The sequence below is a fragment of the Chrysemys picta genome, chromosome 11 (genome assembly GCF_011386835.1).
Source record: "Chrysemys picta bellii isolate R12L10 chromosome 11, ASM1138683v2, whole genome shotgun sequence".
Taxonomy (NCBI): Eukaryota; Metazoa; Chordata; order Testudines; family Emydidae; genus Chrysemys; species Chrysemys picta.
Genome location: NC_088801.1, coordinates 1,020,056 through 1,041,533, shown reverse-complemented (window position 1 = coordinate 1,041,533; position 21,478 = coordinate 1,020,056). Strand labels below are relative to the sequence as shown.

Below are 21,478 nucleotides of genomic sequence, written 5' to 3'. Positions count from 1 at the left end.
ACCTATTCAACTTACAGATTCAGGAACTTTCCCTTTTCAGACCAAAGCCCCATTTGGAAATAAGGCATACATTTTGAAGAGTGAGAGTAATTAATCATTAGAACAACCCAGTGATGGGTTATGGTGTTGGACTCTCTGTCACTGACAATTTTTAAATAAAGACTGGATGTTATTCTAGGATATGCACTTGTTCAAACAGAAATTGTTTCAGGGAAGTTCTATGGCCTGTGTTACACAGGAGGGCAAGCCAGATGTTCACAGTGTTCCCTTATAACCTTGCTGACTACGATAGAGCCAAAGTATCTGGTTACAACACCATTACTGATTGGAGGAAGAGAAGAGGATTTGGAGTTTTCAGATTTTTGTTTCTTTTTTGCTATCACAATGGATTTAGAAACAAAAGGCCACATGTCTTGGAACCCCTTCATCACATGACAGAAAGGAGCTGGGTCTGGCTCTGTGAATGACTAGCTGAGAGAGTTCAGATGAAACAGAAGTAAGTTAGAGACAGGCAGGGTGCTGCAAAACTCTCATTATAACATTTGAAACCAAGTAAAACTTTACAATCTTAAACTTGGGCCTGTTTGCTCCAGTTCACCTCCTTCCAACAAGACTGGGCCAAGTTTCAAGTGCCAGGGAAGGGTTTATTGTTTAGGGTGGAAACCGGCAAAACTTGATATTTGAACCAATTCAATGTTGACATTGTGGCCTCAGAAAGAGCTTATGTGAGATACTGAGTTCAGCCGGGGGTTACTGTAAGCAATTTGAGGCAGAGACCGTCTTCGTACAGTGCCAGCACAATGGGATCCTGCTCCTAGGCACTACAGTAATAAAAATAATACTAAAACACTTGAGAGGTGAGACACTTCTTGCTTGAAGACAGAAGTTCCATTCTAACAAAACAGTGCACTGGACATTCCCCACCAAAGCATATTCACTGGCTTACACACTGCAATCAGCCAGTCTGAGCAGGGAGAGCCTCCCAAATGCTGGGCTTCACTAGGGAAGAATTATGTTCTCAGTTTTGCATCCTGAAATTTGAAAAGAGGCACTGCTCCTTCCCATTCATTACCTGTTGTACTCTAGCTGCTCCAGGGAGAAGATGTGTTTGTTGAAGTATTCTTGGAGTTTCTCATTGGCATAGTTAATGTTAAACTGTTCAAAACTATTAATCTACAAGAGAGGAGAAACAAAGATGATAAAAATTAAAATTCAGGTCGCAGGTCTATAAAAAAAAATCTTCCTGTGAGGATAACATGGAAGGGAAACTGCATACAGAAGACCAGCATTTAATGAACGGTGTCCATATGAACTCCAAGGCCAGAATTGACTGGCCTTTGGATAAAGCAGAGGAAAGTAGAAGAGTCTGGTATCACTTCACTCTCTCTTTCCTTTCCTATTGGTTATTCATTCTGTTACAGGGTAGCTAATTAATAGGCATTCCTCACTTGTTACCACAAGAGCACAGCAAGAATGTGAGTATGTTAGAAACCAGACATCTACTGTGCACACATATCTCAAGGTACAACTAATGTCTATCACAACCTACCCACAAAGGGGAACTAACCATCTATCACAGCCCACAGGAGGACATGCACTGCAAAAGGGCAGCCAAGCGGTCTCTCGCCCTCTCTCACAGGGGATCTGTGTTGGAAAGACGTTTCCCAATATGTGTTGTATTGACCCACATCAGGTATCAGCCTAGCAAATTTCCTTCATACATCCAGCGAATCTTCAGAAAAAACCTGGCCTCCAGAAAGATAGAGTACTGACCTGAAAGTTCTCGAAGCCAAAGATATCCAGGATGCCCACAGACTTAAAGTTTTCCTTCCCTTTGATCTTCATATTAATCTTGCCAATGAGCCATGAGAAGCACTGGGAATACAGTGCCATTGAGAGAGAGTCCCTAGAGTCAACCGCCTGCGAGCATATGAGGAGAAAAAAGCTGTCATGATAGGTGAGCAGAAGGAGCACATGAATGTTACCACTATCACTACTTTACGACACTAACGACTTACATCCCCATCCTACAGTTATCACACTGCCAGCTGGACAGAGCCATATGTATGGCTGGCTGCCCCATGGAATATATGTTGTATAATGTTTAGTAAGCATTCCAGCTTTTGGACAATGCTACCATTGGCCTAGCCACAGCACAGTCAAAAGTCTGAAGCAAGTGGAAGACTGAGATGCAGGTGCTGAAGCATGTAAGATGGCAAGAGACCTTGCAGTCACTTTGGGGAGACTCGACCTTTGAGTCAAGAATTTAGAGCTACAGAGGAGACACAGAGATACAAAAAACACTGACATCTTAAGAACATAAAAACATAAGAATGGCCATACTGGGTCAGATCAATGTTCCATTTAGCCCAGTATCCTGTCTTCCAACAGGGGCTGGTGCCAGATGCTTCAGAGAGAATCAACAGAACAGGGCAATTACCAAGTGATCCATCCCCTGTCGTCCAGTCCCAGCTTCTGGCAGTCAGAGGCTGGGGACACCTGGAGCACGGGGTTGCATTCCTGACCATCTTGGCTAATAGCCATTGATGGACTTAGCCTCCATGGACGTACCTAATTCTTTTTTGAACCCAGTTATACTTTTGGCCTTCACAGCATCCCCTGACAACAGGTTCTACAGGTTGATTGTGCCTTATGTGAAGAAGTATTTCCTTATATTTGTTTTAAACCTGCTGCCTATTAATTTAATTTGGTGGCCCCTAGCTCTTGTGTTATGAGGAGAAGTAAATAACACTTCCTTATTTACTTTCTCCACAGCAGTGGAGATTTTATAGGCTTCTATCATATCCCCCTTAGTCGTCTCTAAGAAGAACAATCCCAGTCTTTTAAATCTCTCCTCATACGGAAGCTGTTCCATATCCCAAATCATTTTTGTTGCCCTTTCCTGTACTTTTTCCAATTTTAATATAACTTTTTTGAGATAGGGCGATCAGAACTGCACACAGTATTCAAGGTGTGGGCATACCAGGGATTTATATAGAGGCATTATGATATTTATTGTTTGATTATCTATCCCTTTCGTAATGGTTCTTAACTTTGTTAGCTTTTTTGACTGCTGCTGCACATTGAGCGGATGTTTTCAGAGAACTATCCACAATGACTCCAAGTTCATTTTCTTGAGTGGTAACAGATAATTTAGACCCCTGTAGTGGGGTGGTCACCCGCTCCTGCCCTGAGGGGTATAAAGACAGCCCTGGGAGAGGACTGTTGCAGGGGGAAGCAGCTACTAGGCTGATTGGGGAAGCAGTCACAGCTGGGCCATGCCCCAATCAGGCCTCAGCTGGCCCTATATAAAAGCCAGGGAAGCCAGGAGCAGACACAGACAGGCCTGGCTGCAGGGAGCTAGAGAATGTACCTGGAGTGGAACAGGGCTGGGAGAAGGCCAAGGGAGCTGGGGCGCTCCGGCCTGGAAACCCCTGAGGCTGCGGCCTAGTAGAAGGCAAAACAGGTACTGGGATTACCGGGGACAGCCCAAGGCTAGGCAGAGGTAGCAGGTCCAGACCCAACCTTGCCTATGATGAGTGACTTATACTGCTGTCTGCCCCAGGAAGCGGGGGCTAGTTGGTGAGTGGCAGTAGTCTACGACTGAGGCGAGGTGGGATGGGGGGTGAGGGTTCCCCAGGGAGGGGAGACCCCGAGAGTGAGGGGTTACTGCCAGGGGGCAGCACCCCAGGTAACAGGGCACCAGAGTCCAGGGAGGGACGCGGGGGCCTAGCGGCAGTGGGACACTGGCCTGCAGAGGGTGCTCCAAGGCTGGAAATGAGCTAATTCCCAAGAGACCAGCAGGAGGCGCCGCAGGGGTGAGTCCCACATGCTTACAAGTGCTGGAGAATATGGGCATAGCAGTCCGCCCCTGATACAAGGGTACACATGCACACCTGAGTATGGAAATTCTTCCATGCAATGTCTGTTGGCCCACATGTGCGCGGTAGATCTTCTTGCGCTCCTAACAAAGCGTGTAAGAGAGTGTGTGGGTCAACGCCTCTCCAGTTCCTCTTTTTAGTCTAATCCCACAAGTTCTGAAGCAGAGGGGATGGAGTGTGTGTAATGGAATACATACAGGGACCACACACCTCAGAGAACTTCCAATTACAGTAAGTAACTGCCATTTCTTCTTTGAGTGATGGTCCCTATGTTTATATTCCACATATAGGTGATTGGCAAGCAATGCTCAGCTGCAGGTGGGTGTGAGGAAGCTGGCAGCAAAAATGTCTGCAGTACTCAGGTCCAGTTGCTGCATCCACAGGCATGAACTAAAATATAGTGTGTTGTGAACATGTGGACAGAACTCTAGGTGGCCAGCCTGCAAAGTCTGCAGCGGGACACCGTATAGGGATGCTATCGAGACAGCCTGTGCTCACACGGAGGGAGCTGTGCCACTCCTCGAGGAAGGGATTTTCACTACCTTGTAGCACTCCAGGATGCATCCCAAGACCTACTCAGAAATCCTCTGGGAGGATATGGCTTGACCATGTGATCTCTCTGCCTTGGTGATAAGAAAACTTGGTGATTTTCTAATGGGTTTGGTCCTTTGCAGGTAGAAAGCTAGGGCATGCTGGACATCAAGGGAGTGAAGTCTCTTGTCTTCAGCGGACGCATGGGGTTTTGATAAAAATACAGGTAAGTTTATCATTTGATTGACGTGGAAATCAGAAACTAACTTGGGGTGCAGTCATAGAGAAACCTTTTCTTTGTGGAAAAACTGTATAAGGAGGATCCACTATGATGGCTCTGAGCTCACTGAACCTCCTGGCCAAAGTGATAGTCACTAAGAGCACCACCTTCATGGGCAGGTGGGTCATGGAACACATCACCATGGGTTCGAAAGGCGGATCCGTGAGCATTGACAGGACGAGAGCAAGTTATCATTGAGGTGTAGGTTTGGTCATTGGTGGGAAGGTCCTGATTAGATCTTTCATAAACTACTGTCACTGGATGAGTAAAGACAGAATGCCCTTCTACTGGAGGTAGGGAGGCACTAACCATTGCTAGGTGCACTTGCAAAGAACTAAGAGACCTAGAACGACAAGCATACTTGCAGTGGCTGAAGAATGTTGGAGTTGTGCCCAGGCCAAAAATGTGGCCAGGAAGCAGGAGCATTCTATACCCAACGCCCACCAAAATACCAGGCCATGAGGTGAAGAGAACCTGGGTTGGGATGCCTGATTCCCCCCCACCCCCATCCTGAGTTAGGAGGCCTGTGAATGGGTGGATCCTGATCAGAGGGGACGGGGAGGGGAACGGGGGCTGGTGCGGAGGAAAGAGTGCAGACATTATTAGAAGTTCTGTGAACCAGAACTGTCTGGGCCAGTAGGATGCTAAGAGAATGATGTTGACTCTGTCATGATGTACCTTCCCTACGACCTGTGGAAGCAGGGGTATGGGAGGAAAGGCAATATATGCGGTCGTTCATCCAGGTCAGGAGTACAGTGTCACCCTGGGAGCTGCGACCCATGGCTCCACTGGAGCAATATAGGGGAAGCTTTCTGTTTGTTTAGGGCACAAAAAGGTCTCACTGCAGTGTATCCCACTGTGTAAATATCTCACTTAAGACTCTCTCATGGGCCTCCCACTCGTGGTCTGCCAAGAAGCTTCTGCTTAGTTTGTCTGCAAGGGAGTTGTGAATACCAGAAGGTACACAGCCTGTATTGCGATGCAGCCTGATGCACCAGTTCCAAAGTCTAATGGCTTCCAGGCAGGAAGGATGAGATCTCGGTCCTCCTTGTTTTTTTACATAGACCACTGTGGTGATATTGTCTGATGTTATTTGTATATGGAATGGGAGTATGGAGTGAAAGGAAGGCCTTGCATGCAAGGTGAACTGCCCACATTTCTAGTATGTTTATGTGTCATCTGGACTTTCATGGGATCCAGGTAAGCATCCCTCCCCAGGCGGGAGGCATCTGTCACAATGGTGGTTCTGGGGATGGAAGGGCTGAAGGGAACACCCACCATGATTTCTTCCAGGTTTGACCACCAAGCGAAGGAGGTGATAACTCTGGTGGGATTGCCCACCTTGGAGTTGATGTGGTCCTTGTCTGGTCAATAGATCAAGAGAAGCCAAGCTTACAGGCATCACAAATGAAACCTGGCAAACGGTGTCATAGTAATGCACCTGGTCATGTGGCCTAGCAGTGAAAGGGTCCTGTGCACTGTGGTTCATGGTCGGTGGGTAATGCGTGAAACCAGGTTGCGGACTGTAAGAAACCTGTTCGCAGGGAAGAACAGTGTCACAGAAATAGAGTCCAACGTTGCCCCTATAAAGTTTACTGTCCTTGTGGGTGATAAAACAGACTTTTCTCTGTTTATGCAAATGCCTAGGACTATTGGAAGTTGTATTGGGAACCCTGTCAACGACTTAACCTCCTGACACGAGCGGCCTACCAGGAGGCAATTGTTCAGGTATGGGAATACCATTTAGCCCTGGTGTCTCATCAGGGCTGCTATTACAGAGGAAACTTTTGTAAATACTCTGGGTGCCATAGCTAACCCAAAGGGGAGGACTCAAAACTGGAAATGTTCCTGGCCTACCATAAAATGTAGGAACTTCCTTTGTGAGGGGTGAATAGCCATGTGGAAATACATGTCCTTCATGTCGAGAGCTGCAAACCACAACCCTTCCTGAAGGGAGGGGAGTAGCGATGCCAATGTAATCATCCGGAATTCAGATACAGATGTTGAGTTGCCAAAGGTTCAGCAAGGGTCTCTACACTCTGTCTTTTCGGGGATTAGGAAATATGGGGAGTAGAACCCCCTCCCATGATACTGAGCTCTTCCTCTCAGCTCTTTTCACTGTAGAGGAACAGGATGCTTGAGTGTGCCACACCACTCTGACCAGTTCTAGTACGGCTTTATTGATCAGAAGGGTCACGGTGTTCGGTCCCCAAGGTTGCAAGATATCCAGGAGCCAGCACTGACAGTCCTGGATCCTCTCTTGTGGGATCTGGAGGTCACTAGCACCTCTTTGCAGTAGCTCCTGGTACCACCGATGGGCATCTGGAGGAGACAGCGAGGGAGAAGTGAGTGCTTCATCCGTATATGATGAGGAGACACCCGGTGCAACCTGCAGATCCGGATTCACCTCCTCCTCCTCGTACACTGATGGATCTGGTTGGCAGGAGGGAGAGTAGTGGTACAATTCTTGAGAAGGGCCTGGATGCCTGCCATAAAAATCCCATGGACCCCATTAAGACCAAAAAGAGGGATTGATCGGTTGCGGGGGCCTGCAAGGGAATCTGTACCAGTGGTCCTGGGGGGGTGTTGTACTCAAAGGAACAGAGAGCGTGACTCCTTGAATTTCTGCCAAGGCACGACTGTGTCTGTAGACATACCGGAGCAGCTAGCACCTCTGACTCATCTGAGTTCAAAAACTGCTCCAGCAGTAATGCCGGGGCAGTCAGTACCAGAGCACTCCTGGCCAGATGGTTGGAGGTGGGACGGTTCCTGGGACATCAATGTAGACTCCTCCTCCAGAGTAATATCTCTCAGGAGGGCCAGGCTGGAGGAAAGTGGAGACTGTGGATAAGGGAGGAATATATCCCCCCGTGCATGAAAGTTTCCATATGCCTTGGTATCCGAGGGGTTCCGGCAGTCAAGTCTGATGGACCCAGTATGTCTACGGCAGCTGGATGGTCCTTAGATGAATGACGCGGTACTGATGATGGGTCCAGACCGCCGCTTGTAGATGGAGCCAGTGAATGTCAGTCCTTACACTTCGGTACTGAGGTGACTGACAGAACTAGTGGATCTTTCTTTTTATGTGCTTTGCCCTCCAATCTGGGGGTCATTAGCGGAGCCAGCTCCTTAGGTTCTATGTGTGACATCTCACCAAACTTGCAGAGGCTTGGGGAGGGAGCGCATCTCTTATGGACAGTCTTGACAGGGATCTGTCCTCATGTCCATAAAAGTGCCCTCTGCCCTCGTGGAGAGCCCTAGAAGAAGAGCCTTTGAGCTTAGGTGCTGGAGGCTCCAGTCCCAGGTACATGGTTGGAGGGGCACTGCTGGTTAATTGAGGCCAATGTACAGGGGGGAGGGGGATCTCCCTGGCCTGGATTGGAGAAGGGGTTCATAGTTTTCTCCATCAGGTGCTTTCTCAGGTGAAGCTCCCAGGCTTCCCGAGTTCTGGGTGAAAAAGAGTGACCGATACTACACTTTGCAGAGATATTCTCCTCTCCCAGTCAGTAGAGGCATCATTGATGTTTGTCACTGATGAGGAAGGAGAGAGGGCAAGAGATACAATTCTTGAATCCCGGGATTCTGGGCATAGTCCTGGAGCCTGGGAAGGCTTCTCCAACCAGGGAGAAAGAAAGGAAGAAAAACACTCTACTAAGTATTCTATGAACTTTAACTATTAAGCTAAGAAATAAAACTATTTAGAAATGTCTTTACAACAAATTGTAAAGAGGACATAAAATTCTGACTCAGGCCATACAGTGGTAAGAAGGAACTGGAGAGGCCTTAGTCGGAAGCAAGAGGAGATCCATAGCACATGTGTGAGTCAACGGACATTGCTTGGAAAAATTTCTGGACTCAGGCGAATGGCATGCATGTGTACCCGTGTGTGGAATACACATAGGGACCGTCACTCGAAGAAGACCCAGTGGATCACCCTTGTTGACACCCTCAAAGAATTCTAATAGATTGGGGAGGTATGATTTCCCTTTACAAAAGCCGTGTTGACTCTTCTCCAACGAATTGTGCTCATCTGTGTGTCTGGTAATTCTGTTCTTTCCTATAGTTTCAACCAATCTGCCTGGTATGGAAGTTAGGCTTGCCAACCTGTAATGACTTGACTCAGCTCTTCATTTTGAGAAACTGTAAGCTGGGACTATTTCAAAGATGTCCCTTTCATGTTTTAGCCTACCATGCAAGGTCTTTGCCAAAGCACAGGCCTCCAATGCAGAGCCCTAGCCCCAGAGGGAATTTCACAACAACACTACTAGCTTTAAGGATCCCTTCTTCGAGCCTTTCTATGCACACAGCATTGAAGTTACAGGGTAGGCCATCCACCCCACAATAGGCTGCTTAAGGTGCTATCCTGAAGAAGATCCCACATCCAGATGCATCATGATTCTCCCTAAGGCAATACAATCAGCTGTCATGTCCTGTGGGAACACAGACCTTCCAAGGGACCCTTCCCTTCTCTCAGCTTTTGCACAGAGCCAGGGCTGAAAGAACCCAGCCTCTCTCTCCCCAACTCAGCCTGGCCTGAGAGATGCCAGCTCCTCCCTAATTTTGCTGTTGCTCTTCATCTGTCAGAAAACCTCCCAGCCCCGCCCCAGCCCCTCTCCCCAAGTGGGGTCTCAGCATTCTAAACATTCACTTCCTACTGTTTTATCCAGTCTGGCATATTGAAGGCAGACACTCCAGGTGGGTGTGCCCAGGAGAGACCTGCCCCTTTATACTGTCACCTAGCAGCCTCAAGCACATCCTGGGACGTGTATCAACTCAGCCCAAGAGGTAGCTGTAAAGCAAAGACACATTGGCACTGTGGAGTTTTCTCCCTCTGCTCAGATGGTCAATCTCATTTGTGGAGGCTGAATCACCCCTTCTAGACAACCCCTTTTAATGAACCAGATGCAGGGAAGAGAAACACTCTGCCAGCCAGATTGTATGGTTATACAATGTCTTGGCCTCATCTTCCAGGAATGGACCCTCCCCACTCAGGAATAACCCAACAAAGCTGCTTTCCCCATACTGTGGCTCAACAGGGATTCTGAATGGCTCCTTTCATTCTCCCAGCCTTGCCTGACTTTGCCCAGCTCCCACCATTCAACACTGAAATGTCAAAGCTCAGAATGGTAATGAGCCTATTACACAATAAGAACTTCCTGGCAGCTCCATCCTCTGTACCCAGAATGACATCTGGAAATAGCTGGACACAGTATTTGGAGGCCCAGGGAGGGGAATGGATTTGGCAGGTCCATACGTAGGTCAAGGCAGAGAGACTAGCTGATAGCGAAAGACTCGGAAGGAAGCATTGTGCTTGCTGTATCAGTAATAGTGAATGGATTTGTTCTAAGTGTCCAGTCACTGCATTTCATACGTAGAGTCGCCAAAGGGTCTAAAACAAGCAAGGATGGATACCACAGCAATTGAATGGGGGAAAATATCTGCCCAAGCAGTATGCTATTTTTTAATCTATATCGCCACATGTTATTGTTCTGAACTGCCTGGGGCTCCCTTTGGTATTCTGAGTCTTCCCTGTAGCATTACAGACGTTGGCTTTGCTGTAGTCTGATGCTCACTCGCTCCTGGTAATGCTGCATTTCTGCTCAGTAGCAGACTGCTGTCCTTCACAGTTAGATTTTATTAACACAGGACAAGATTTTCAAAAAAAGTCACCTATGCATGTGTAAAAACAGCAACTGTGCCCTCAGATGACTAGCTCCCTAAGGGTTAATGACCTACAGTACCATACAGTTATTCAGGTTAATAGACACCATGATGTTAGGAACCACAGAAGAACCTAAATAGACACAACAACATTAGGGCTCAGGCACTGTTTATATTCTCAGATATGTCACTTCCCTCACTAACGTAGATCAGATTGTTAAAAGTTATACCTGAATACTGGCTTTACTGGTTAACAGGAAGATTGTCCTGAGGGAACGGGGCATGCAGCACTGAACTAATCCACAGTTTGTACTCATCAGTCAGGCCTGAGACTACTCACTAAGATCCAAATGGAGAGTTCCCATAGCTCAGTTACTGTTCTCTAAGATGCCTGGGTCTCTCTCTCCATCAGTCATTATATCCACACAACCCAGTCAGAAGCAGGGACCAACTCCACATACCTCCACCCACCGCCAAGCTCCAAAACTCAGCCCAGCCCAGATGAAGCCTAGGAGCCTCCCCTCCCCCATCCTGGATCCAAGCCCAGCTCCATACTAACAGTACCCAGTCACAGATTTGGTTCCAATACGAATTTCTCTTTTTACCTCTTCCCCACTCAGTTCCATGTAAGTTTTCATTGTCTAGTCCCTGAAAAAACACACAATCCTCCTTTTCTTCCTCCCCACACAGACCACACGATATTCCATCAAACAGCCATTTTGCAGGCCTCATGGTACTGCTCATTTCTTCCCTTTAATATATGCAAATGCTGCCACCTTGGGGCAAAATCCATGAAGTGACACTGAAACAGAGCACATGATTGCAAGTGCACAGGAAGCCGGATACTCACCTGCTCCACAGTGAGAGGGGAACTGATCTCTTCTCCCCGTAGAATCATGGATCTCTGAGTCAGCACCTCAGACAGCTGAAAGGCATCTAAGCCCAGCAGGTCACTGGCATTGTTCAGTACTAGGACAGAAGAACAGTAACTTTAATTGCCCAGGTTCACCCCAGTGATATCGGCTTTTGCTCAGAGGCAGATTTTGGGTGGGGCATGGGGGCATTGCCCCCCCAATAGGGTTACCATATTTAAAAAATAAAAAAAAGAGGACACTCCACAGGCCCTGGCCCAGCCCCTTTCCCACCCCCGCCCCCACCCCAACTCCGCCCCTTCCCCGCCCCTTTCCCAAAGTCCCCGCCCTAACTCCCCCTCCTCCCTCCCAGCCACGCGAAAAGGGTTGCCCGAGCATTACCGGCTTCACGGTTTGCCGGGCAGCCTCCAGACCCTGCGCCCCCGGCCGGCGCTTCCCCAGCACAGCTGGAGCCCAGGAGGGGAAGCGCCCAGGCAGGGGCGCAGGGTCTGGAGGCTGCCCGGCAAACCATGAAGCCGGTAGCGCTCGGGCTTTGGGCAGCCCCCATGCCTCCGGATCCTGCGCCCCCGGCCGGGCACTTCCCCTCCCGGGCTCCAGCTGCTCTGCTCCTCCCCTGACTCTTTGGCTCTGTTTAAGAGCCGAGCTGCCCGAGCGCTCCGGCTTCGGGCAGCCCCCATGCCTCCAAACCCCAGCCGCCGGCCGGGCACTTCTCCCCGGCTCCAGCTGCTCTGCTCCTCCCCTGACTCAGACTTCAGCTCTGTTTAAGACCCAACCTGCCCAAGCCAGCACTACCGGCTTCGGGCAGCCCCCGTGCCTCCGGACCCCAGCCGCCGGCCGGGCACTTCTCCTACCTGGCTCCAGCTGCTCTGCTCCTCCCCTGACTCAGACTTCAGCTCTGTTTAAGAGCCAAGCTGCCCGAGCCAGCGCTACCGGCTTCGGGCAGCCCCCGTGCCTCCGGACCCTGCGCCGCCAGAGCAGAGCAGCTGGAGCCCGGGAAGGGAAGTGCCCAGCCGGCGGCTGGGGTCCAGAGGCATAGGGGCTGCCCAAAGCCGGTAGCGCTGGCTCGGGCAGCTTGGCTCTTAAACAGAGCCAAAATCTGAGTCCGGGGAGGAGCAGAGCAGCCGCGGGAGAGGAAGTGCCCGGCCGGTATTTTTCCCGGACATGTTCGGCTTTTTGGCAATTCCCCCCGGATGGGGGTTTGATTGCCGAAAAGCCGGACATGTCCGGGAAAAACCGGACATATGGTAACCCTACCTCCCAAACTGCGAGCCTCAGGCAGGCAGCCTGAATGAGGAAACATAGGACTTCTCCCAGCTTGTGCCCCTGAGGCAGGGAATCAGAATTTTGTTTATAAACAGAGTGATTAACAAGTGATTAAGATAAGAAAGGGCTGTTAGGCTGTTTCCTAAAGTTAAATGATCTGTTCCAAACTTGGTGAACTGCAAAAAGTAAGTAGCCTAAATGATAGAAAGTAATTGTAGATTTTTCTACAATTGTTTCAACTGTTGTATTCAAGAGGTGGTAACAAAGTTACTAATATTTTTCTTTGAGAAGATAACTGATTGTTTAAACAAAGGAAATGCAATAGACCTAATCTACCTGGATGTCAGTAAGGCATTTGATGCAGTTCCACAGAAAAAACTATTAGTTAAATTAGAGAAGATGGGGATTAATATGAGAACTGAAAGGTGGATAAGGAACTGGTTAAAGGGAAGACTACAAAAAGCCATACTGAAAGGTGAACTGTCAGGCCAGAGGGAGGTTACTAGTGGAGTTCCTCAGGGATCAGTCATGGGACCGACCTTATTTAACATTTTTATTACTAACCTTGGCACAAAAAGTGAGAGTGTGCTAATAAAATTTGCAGATGACCCAAAGTTGGGAGGTATTGCCAATACCGCGGAGGACCGGAATACCATACAAGAAGATCTGGATAACCTTGTAAACTGGAGTAATAGAAATGGGATGATATTTAATAGTGCAAAGTCATGCATTTAGGGCCTATCAACAAGAATTTTTGCTATAAACTGGGGATTTATTAGTTGGAACTGACAGCGGAGGAGAAAGAGCTGGGTGTATTGGTTGATCACAGGATGACTATGAGCCGTCAATGTGATGCAACTGTGAAAAAGGCTAATGCAGTCCTAGGATGTAACAGATGAGGAATTTCCAGTAGAGAACAGGGAAGTGTTAGTACCATTATACAAGGCACTGGTGAGACCTTGTCTGGAGTATTTTGTGCAATTCTGGTCTCCCATGTTTAAGAAAGATTAATTCATACTGGAACAGGTGCAGAGAAAGGCTACTACGATGATCTGAGAAATGGAAAACCTATCTTATGAGAAGAGACTCAAAGACCTTGGCTTGTTCAGTCTAACCAATAGAAGACTTAGGGGAGATATGATTACTCTGTATAAATACATCAGAGGGATAAATACCAAGGAGGGAGAGGTGTTATTTAACTTAAGTATCAATGTGGACCCCAGAACAAATACATATAAACTGGCCATCAACAAGTTTAGGCTTGAAATTAGGCAGAGGTCTCTAGTCATTGGAGGAGTGAAGTTCTGGAGAAGCCTCCCAAGGGGAGCAGTGGGGGCAAAAAGTCTAATTGGCTTCAAGACTGAGCTTGATAAGTTTATGGCAGGGATGGTGTGACAGGACTGCCTACAATGGCATGTGGCTCATCGGTGACTGCCTTTAGCAAAAATCCCCAACAGCCAGAGACAGGACACTAGATGGGGAGGGCTCTGAGTTACTACAGATGGGGAGGGCACTGATGGGGAGGGCTCTGAGGGTACTGAGTTACCAGAATTTTTTCCCAGGTATCTGCCTGATGGGTCTTGCTCCAACTAATCATTACATTTGGGGTCAGGAAGGAATTTTCCCCTGGGTCAGATTGGAAGGGACCATGGGGGATTTCCACCTTCTTCTGCAGCCTGGGGCATGGGTCACTTGCAGGTTTAAACAGTATAAATGGTGAATTCTCTATAACTTGAAGTCTTTAAATCATGATTTGAGGACTTCAGTAACTCAGCCAGAGGTTAGGGGTCTATTACAGGAGTGAGTGGGGAGGTTCTGTGGCTTGTAATGTGCAGGAGGTCAGACTAGATGATCACAATGGTCCCTTCTGACTTTAGTAAGTGTAGCTGAGTAAGAATATACATTACAATTTTAAACCTAACCAGTGTCCCATAAGTGACTTGCCACAAGATGTCAAAACATGTTAGTATTAGAGCTGAGTGGGTCTAATATTTATTTAATTTTCTTTCTTGATATAGGAATTAGATACAATGCTCCTGTCAGATATTTCTGTTATTATCTGCAATAATATTAACTCTAGTGTTCTCGCCTCCCCACTCCCCGCCAGGAGCAGGGGCCAGCCGCTCAGGCTTCTCACTTCCCTACCGGGAGCAGGGGACAGCCACCCAGGCTTCTTGGCTCCCTGAGCGAGGAGCCAGGCAGGGACAGCCCAGCTGGGAGTGGGGAGTCGGGGGGCAGTTGGGCTCTAGCTGTCTGGCTGTTGTGTCAATTTGACACGACAGCCAACAGCCGATGTAAGTAACATAGTGTCTACACAGACACTACATCACCCTAACTACACCGACATAAGCCTTATGCCTCTCATGGAAGTGGAAGTATTATGTCGGTGTAGTATGGAACTTACATCAGCAGGAAAAGGCTGTAGTGTGTACACTGACATAATTAGGTTGACGTAAGCTGCCTTACCTCAACCTTACTGTGCAGTGTAGACCAGGCCTAAGTCCAAGCTACAAGAAAACATCTATCTATGCTTGTGACCCTCAGCCAAGAACCCCTCTCTTGGAGTCAGGTGGCTTAGGGGCCTAAGTTGTTTCTAGCAAGAATGAATTAGGCACCTGCCTAGTTTTACACAAAACAGACAGAGGGCACAGGGAACCTCCTTCATAACCTTTATCCCAATGGTGACGCAATCAATATTTAATTATTTAAGTAAAGTTGAACAACGTCAATAGGAGCAATAAATGGGAGGATTTCTTTAGGGATGGACAACCCCTAAAACAGATGTAGCTGATATTTAGAAAAGAAAAGAAAAGAAAAGAAAAGAAAAGAAAAGAAAAGAAAAGAAAAGAAAAGAAAAGAAAAGAAAAGAAAAGAAAAGAAAAGAAAAGAAAAGAAAAGAATCCAATGCAGCCAAGAAAAACATCCAATCTTTATTTTAAAATTGTCAGTGATGGAGACTCCACCAAGACCCTTGGTAAGTTGTTCAAATGCTTAATTCCTCTCATTGTTAACAATGTATGCCTTATTTCCTATCTGAATTTATCTAGCTTCAACTTCCAGGCACTGGATCTTGTTATACCTTTTCTCTGCTAGATTGAAGAGCCCATTATGAAATATTTGTTCCGCATGTAGGTACTTATAAACTATAATCAAGTGTATAATCAAGTCACCACTTATCTTTCTCTTTGTTAAGCTAAATAAATTGAGCTCTTTGAGTCTGTCACTATAAGGCGTGTTTTCTAATCCTTTAATCATTCCAGTGGCTCTTCTCTGAACCCTCTTCAATTTATCTACATCCTTGAATTGTGGGCACCAGAACTGGACACAGGATTCCAGCACCCATTGCCCTAGTGCCAAATACAGAGGAAAAGTAACCTCTCTGCTCCTACTCAAGAGTCCCCTATTTATGCATCCCAGGATCGCATTAGCTCTTTTGGCCACAGTGCCACACTGTGAGCTCATGTTCAGCTGATTATCCACCCCCACCTCCAAATCTTTCTCAGAGTCACTACTTCCCAGGATGGATCCCTCACCCCCGCATTCCGTAAGTATGGCCTACACTCTTTGTTCCTAGATGAACAGATTAACATTTACCCGTATTAAAACACACATTGTTTGCTTGCACCATTTACCAAGCGATCCAGATCACACTATTATTTACCACTCCTCCCAATTTCCAGGGCATCTGCAAACTTTACCAGTGATGATTTTATGTTTTCTTCCAGGTCATTGATAAAAATGTTAAATAGCACAGGGCCAAGAACCGACCCCTGTGGGACTCCACTAGAAGCACACCCATTCGGTGACAATTCCCCATTTACAATTACATTTTGAGACCTATCAGCCAGTTTTTAATCCATTTAACTTGTGCCATGTTAATGTCATACAGTTCTAGTTTTTTAATCAAAATGTTGTGCAGTACCAAGTCAAATGCCTTAGAGAAGTGTAAGTATGCCAACATCAGTATTATTATCTTTTCAACCAAACTTGTAATCTCATCAAAAAGGGATATCAAGTCAAGCCTGATAGGATAAACCTACCCCAGCCATTATGTATAGAGTCAGGCGGCCTCTGAGCATACCTAATGGATCAGACCCCACAGAAGAGGCACACACTCCTCCCACAGTTCATGAATTGCACTGGGGCTTTGGCAGGAGACAGACATCTAGATGCCCAGAGGGAAGCAGCCAGGCACACGCCCAGAGGCAGAAACACAGGCACCAAGGGAATTTTTACTGCAAAAACTGGGGCACCAAGGGGGCTTAGGTGCCTACAGGATTTGGTGGCAGTCAAGCAGTTTTGTGAATTGCAGCAAGACCTAAAACTGGGATTCAGGCGCCTAGATTCCTTTATGAATCCAGGCCTAAGTCTAACACCTTACCCAAGTCCAAGCGTATTATATTAGCATACTTACCTTCATTAACCAGACTTGTAATTTTGTCAAAGAAGAGTATCAAGTTCATTTGACATTTCACAAAATCATTTTGAAAGGCATGAATTACAGGCAGCCTTCGGATGAATTACTGACTACACTACTGTGTAATATTATTATTTATGTTCCAGTAGTGATCAGAGACCCCTAATCAGGATCATTGTGCCAGGATCATTGAGAAACACACTACACAAACACACACAAGAGCTGCCCTCTGCCCAGAAGAACTTACAATCTAGTTTGTCAGGATGCAAATGAATGTCTGTGTGAGTGTCACAAAAACCCAAAGACTAAAAGGGGAGGGAGGATGAGAGTAACAAATTAAAACAGGTTTAAAAGTTATTCTATGTGTAATTTTGTAATTTTTTTAAAACACTTGCTCATTTTTTAAAAACTTCTGCCTCTTTAGGAACTGAAGCTCTGCCAGACCAGCTCAGACTAGATACCTCTGGTTGGGGATCCTGGCTCCAATGGTGATCAGTACCAGATACTTTGGAGGAAGGTGCATGAAAATCTAGTGGACAATTTTTTTAAACCTCTGCATGTTTCTGTTTAAATATCTCCATATTTTTATTTACACACAGATCATAAATAACCATGTGTCTATCGACTCAGCCCCAGAGTGTTGGGAGGGGGGTGAAAGGGGCCTCAGGGCCATGCCCTAAGCAGGTTGATGTATCAGGCTTGGAGCCCTGAAACCTGGGTCAAGATCTCAATCAGAGGAACTTGGGCAATGTGGCTTGAGTGGGTTACGCTACTGGGGCTTGGTGATGTGTGCCAGCAAGCTAGGGTATCAAGGGGAGAGAGGGAGAGACAGAGCCATGGTGGGGGACTATCTGGGCTTGGACAGCAGGGTGCATGGTTCACAGGATCATACTTACCTGCTTTGGTTGTAACCTGGGCTCCTCCAGCCGTCATGAACTCCATGTTTCCCAGCTGAAGAGTGCCAGAGAGAAGTTTGAAGATGTCATGTATCTCTTCGGTGCTAAACTCCATCACTTTCAGAGCAGTCTACTCAAAGCCACAAAGAGAAGACAATTTATATCAGCAGGGCCGTGCTGTTTAAAATAAGAGGCTCAGAATCACAGTCACTCAGATGGAAGAGACCTATTAGAGATCATGTAGCTCATCTCTTGGGGAGTGGCTGTACATTTATTAGTGTATTTTTAGACCTTTTCTAATCCCCTCTCTCATACACATTATACCCAGCTATAGAGCTTTCTGCTTACCTATTCTTCCCACCAGGTTTCACCTCTGCCCCTACACTAAAATCACCATGTTTCAATGTCATTGCTAGTTCAAGTTTGTTTCCCTTATATTTTAATATATTAAATACACTTCTTTGGCCTTGTTTTCACCAAACACACAGTCAGGTCTGTCCAAGTTACAGGGATAGAGGTATGAAGTGTCCACACCACACATTTTAAACAGTGTTGTAATCAGGTTACCTGGCTCAGTTACATTTATAACCTTTACCTTCTGCCTTACTTTGGGTGTTCAAGGGAAAGCGTCCCTTCTCCTGACCAAACCCCTCACCAGGCCAGACAATGCAGTGCACGAGCCATGCTAGATAACACAAGTGAAATGCCAGAGCAATGCATGCAGGTCACATGATGTTGCAGCACTTCACGAAACGTCCGACTCTTTGAGCAGTTCTGTGCTGGAGACAAGGCCACTCTGACTCTCTCAGGCATTGCAGCACCTGCATGGTGTTCTCAGGCTGACTCCCACTTTCAGGTCTGGGCTTCCTCTCTTTTAATCTGTGACAATATTCCTGTTCCATTCATATTTTAAGAGCTTCCCCTGTTCGAGGGCCAAACCCCATCCAATACCAAAAATGATCTAACCACAGAGGCTATCAGGGATGGGGAAATTACGCTAAAGAAATTGCCACAAGATCACAGAGGAAGTGCCACATGGGACCCAGGAGAAGAACTCACCATGACCTTGTTGAACATCTCTAGGTCATTCAGGTTCTCATCACTCACACAGCCGGACTGGTTCAGGTAGCGATAGCTCTCCGGTTGAGAGAGAGACAGGGCTTCTGCAGCGAGCCAGTCCCCCAACATCACAGAAAGAGAGGGGGGCAGGTGTTAGTTTACTCAGGAATCATCTGACATCCTTTGCTACTTTTCCCTTCTAAGTTATTCTGAAGGCAAAGTAGTGGAGAGGATTTTAGATCTGGAATACTAGCAATTAGTGAAACACATCAAGATTTTATTCTCTGGCCAAGCTCCAGATATTCCAAGTCTGGCTTCACCTCCGATATAGGGAGACCACTCCTCTTTTTAAAGATGGAAATTCACTGCTAAGAGTATTTAAATTAACAGGAAGGAGGATATAAAACTAATCCTATGGGATTCACCTAACCAACTGCTCTCCCACTTTTCAACAGAAACAAGCCTGAGACAGTCAGAAAACAACATGTGAGACTGTGTGGAAGGATAGAGGAAAAAACTGTTACCTTTCGTAATTGTTCTTCGAGATGTGTTGCTCATGTCCATTCCATTCTAGGTGTATGCATGCCCACATGCACAGTCATCAGAGATTTTTGCCTTAGCTGTATCTGTAGGGATGGCTGTGGCGCCCCCTTGAGTGCCGCGCTCATGCATCGGTATATTAGGTGCTGCTAGCCCCACACCCTCTCAGTTCCTTCTTGCTGGCAACTCCAGAGGGGCAGGAGTGCAGGTAATGGAATGCACATGTGGAGCAAACCAGATCGAGGTGCCACTGCTTCTGATGCCGAGACCAGCCCTTGATCAGCCAGTCGAGGTCTGGGTAAATTTGAATGTCCCGATACCTCAGGTAAGCGGCCACTGGCACCATGCACTTTGTAAACCTTCTCGGGGCTGACAAGAGACCAAAGGGCAGCGCCGTGAATTAGAAATGGCACTGGCCCAACACAAAATGGAGGAACCTTCTGTGTTCTGGGGAAATGGAAATATGAATATATGTGTCCTTCAAGTCGAGGGCGGCGTACCAGTCTCCCAGATCCAGGGAGGGGATGAGGGAGGCAAGGGAGACAATGTGAAACTTCAACTTCTTGAGATGCTTGTCAAGGTGACACAGGTCTAGATTGGGTCTCAGGCCCCATTTGCTTGTGTTGAGCAGCCAACGGTCTGATGTCACTCACGACCATGCTGACTGGAAGGGGCATAAGCAGTTGAGGAAAGAACAGGAGGATGGATCCAGGTACTTGACAGAGGTGCCGCCCCCGTTCACACCTTCAAAATGCCTGTCTCTGGTCCCCAGGGTGTTTTGAAGGGCCGGGTTGAGCCAGCGAGGGAGAGGACGAAGGGCGGCATCGCTTAAACGCTTTGTCTTTGTCCTTTCACCTGTAGGATCCCTGCCGGAAAGACCCCCAGGACTGAGGTGGAGGAGGAGGCTGGAACTGCGGAGTGTGGAGGCCCAGCAACCACCGGGTGGCCCGGGAATCTTTGAGGTCACGCAGCCTCGCGTCAGTGAGCTCAGAGAAGAGCCCTACACCCTCAAACGGGAGGTCTTGGACCGTGGCCTGCATCTCTTGGTATAACCCCGAAGACCGTAGCCAAGAGCTGACCCCATGGCCACCGCCAAGGCAATCACCCAGGTGACCGAGTCTGTAGTGTCCCAGGCCATCTGGAGGGCGTCTGTACCCTAACCTAACCCTTCGCCACCGCTTTGCCCTCCTCCAGGATCATGGCAAACTCGAGGTCTAGGTTCTGTGGAAGGGCCTCCATAAACTTGATAAGGGAATCCCATAAATTAAAATTATACCTGCCCAGCAGGACTTGGTGGTTGGATACCTGGAATTGGAGGCTGGCCGTCGAATAAATCTTTCTGCCGAAGAGGTCTAGTCATTTGGTGCCTTTATTTTTTGGTGTGCCACTCACCTGTTCCTGCCTGTCTCTCTCGTTAACTGCGGACACAACCAGCGACCCCGCTGGTGGGTGCATATAGAGACATTCAAACCCCTTTACGGGGACAAAATACTTCTTTTCCACACTTTTGGACATGGGTGGAATCAAGGATGGGGTCTCCCACAGCGTTTTAGCAATCTTTAGAACCCCTGGGTGGACAGGTAATGCAATGCGGGCTGGGGTGGAGGATGATATGACGTTGAACAAGTTGTCTGATTGCTCCTCTAACTCCTCAGTTTTGAGGTTCAAGTTGGTAGCCACCCTTTTAAGGAGCGCCTGGTGCTCCTTAAAGTCATCAGGGGGACTTCCAACAGACCGGGAGGGCCCAGCCACTGCTTCGTTCGGTGACGAAGATGACGAGGGCAGCACTGGGGGAGGGGCGGGTTCACCCTCCCTTTTTGGAGATGGCACCTTGGGTGTTTGCGCCTGTTGAGTTGTCCCCGTGGTGGATTCCACACCGTGTTCCGAACCCGGTGCCGGTGGTTTGTCCAAGGCAGCCACAGGGGAGAGGTGGGAGTATGGAACTGGCATCACTGGTACCCCCCAAGGGTTCCAACATGGCCATTGAGCAGGCCTCTGTCCCTGCTGTCACGCCACCAACACCACGCTGGTCTCGCAGGCTGACGGGATTCATACTGCCCCTTGGCAATGGGCTGAAC

General features: G+C 47.7%; 1 protein-coding gene across 2 annotated transcripts in view; it reads right to left on the bottom strand.

Annotated features, from left to right (window-relative positions):
* Positions 1–21,478, bottom strand: part of LOC101952950 (unconventional myosin-X-like) — a 235,305-nt gene that overhangs the window by 119,972 nt on the left and 93,855 nt on the right. Inside the window, exons 9-13 of one of the 2 annotated variants that reach the window (XM_065561329.1) lie at positions 18,861–18,964; positions 17,802–17,931; positions 11,204–11,322; positions 1,774–1,920; positions 1,073–1,173 (exon numbers count right to left, since the gene is read on the bottom strand). In XM_065561329.1, coding sequence (XP_065417401.1) covers positions 1,073–1,173; positions 1,774–1,920; positions 11,204–11,322; positions 17,802–17,931; positions 18,861–18,964 — 601 coding nt within the window. Of the gene's footprint in view, positions 1–1,072; positions 1,174–1,773; positions 1,921–10,958; positions 11,092–11,203; positions 11,323–17,801; positions 17,932–18,860; positions 18,965–21,478 lie in introns of those variants that run through there. The other variant, XM_065561328.1, reaches the window with a different exon arrangement.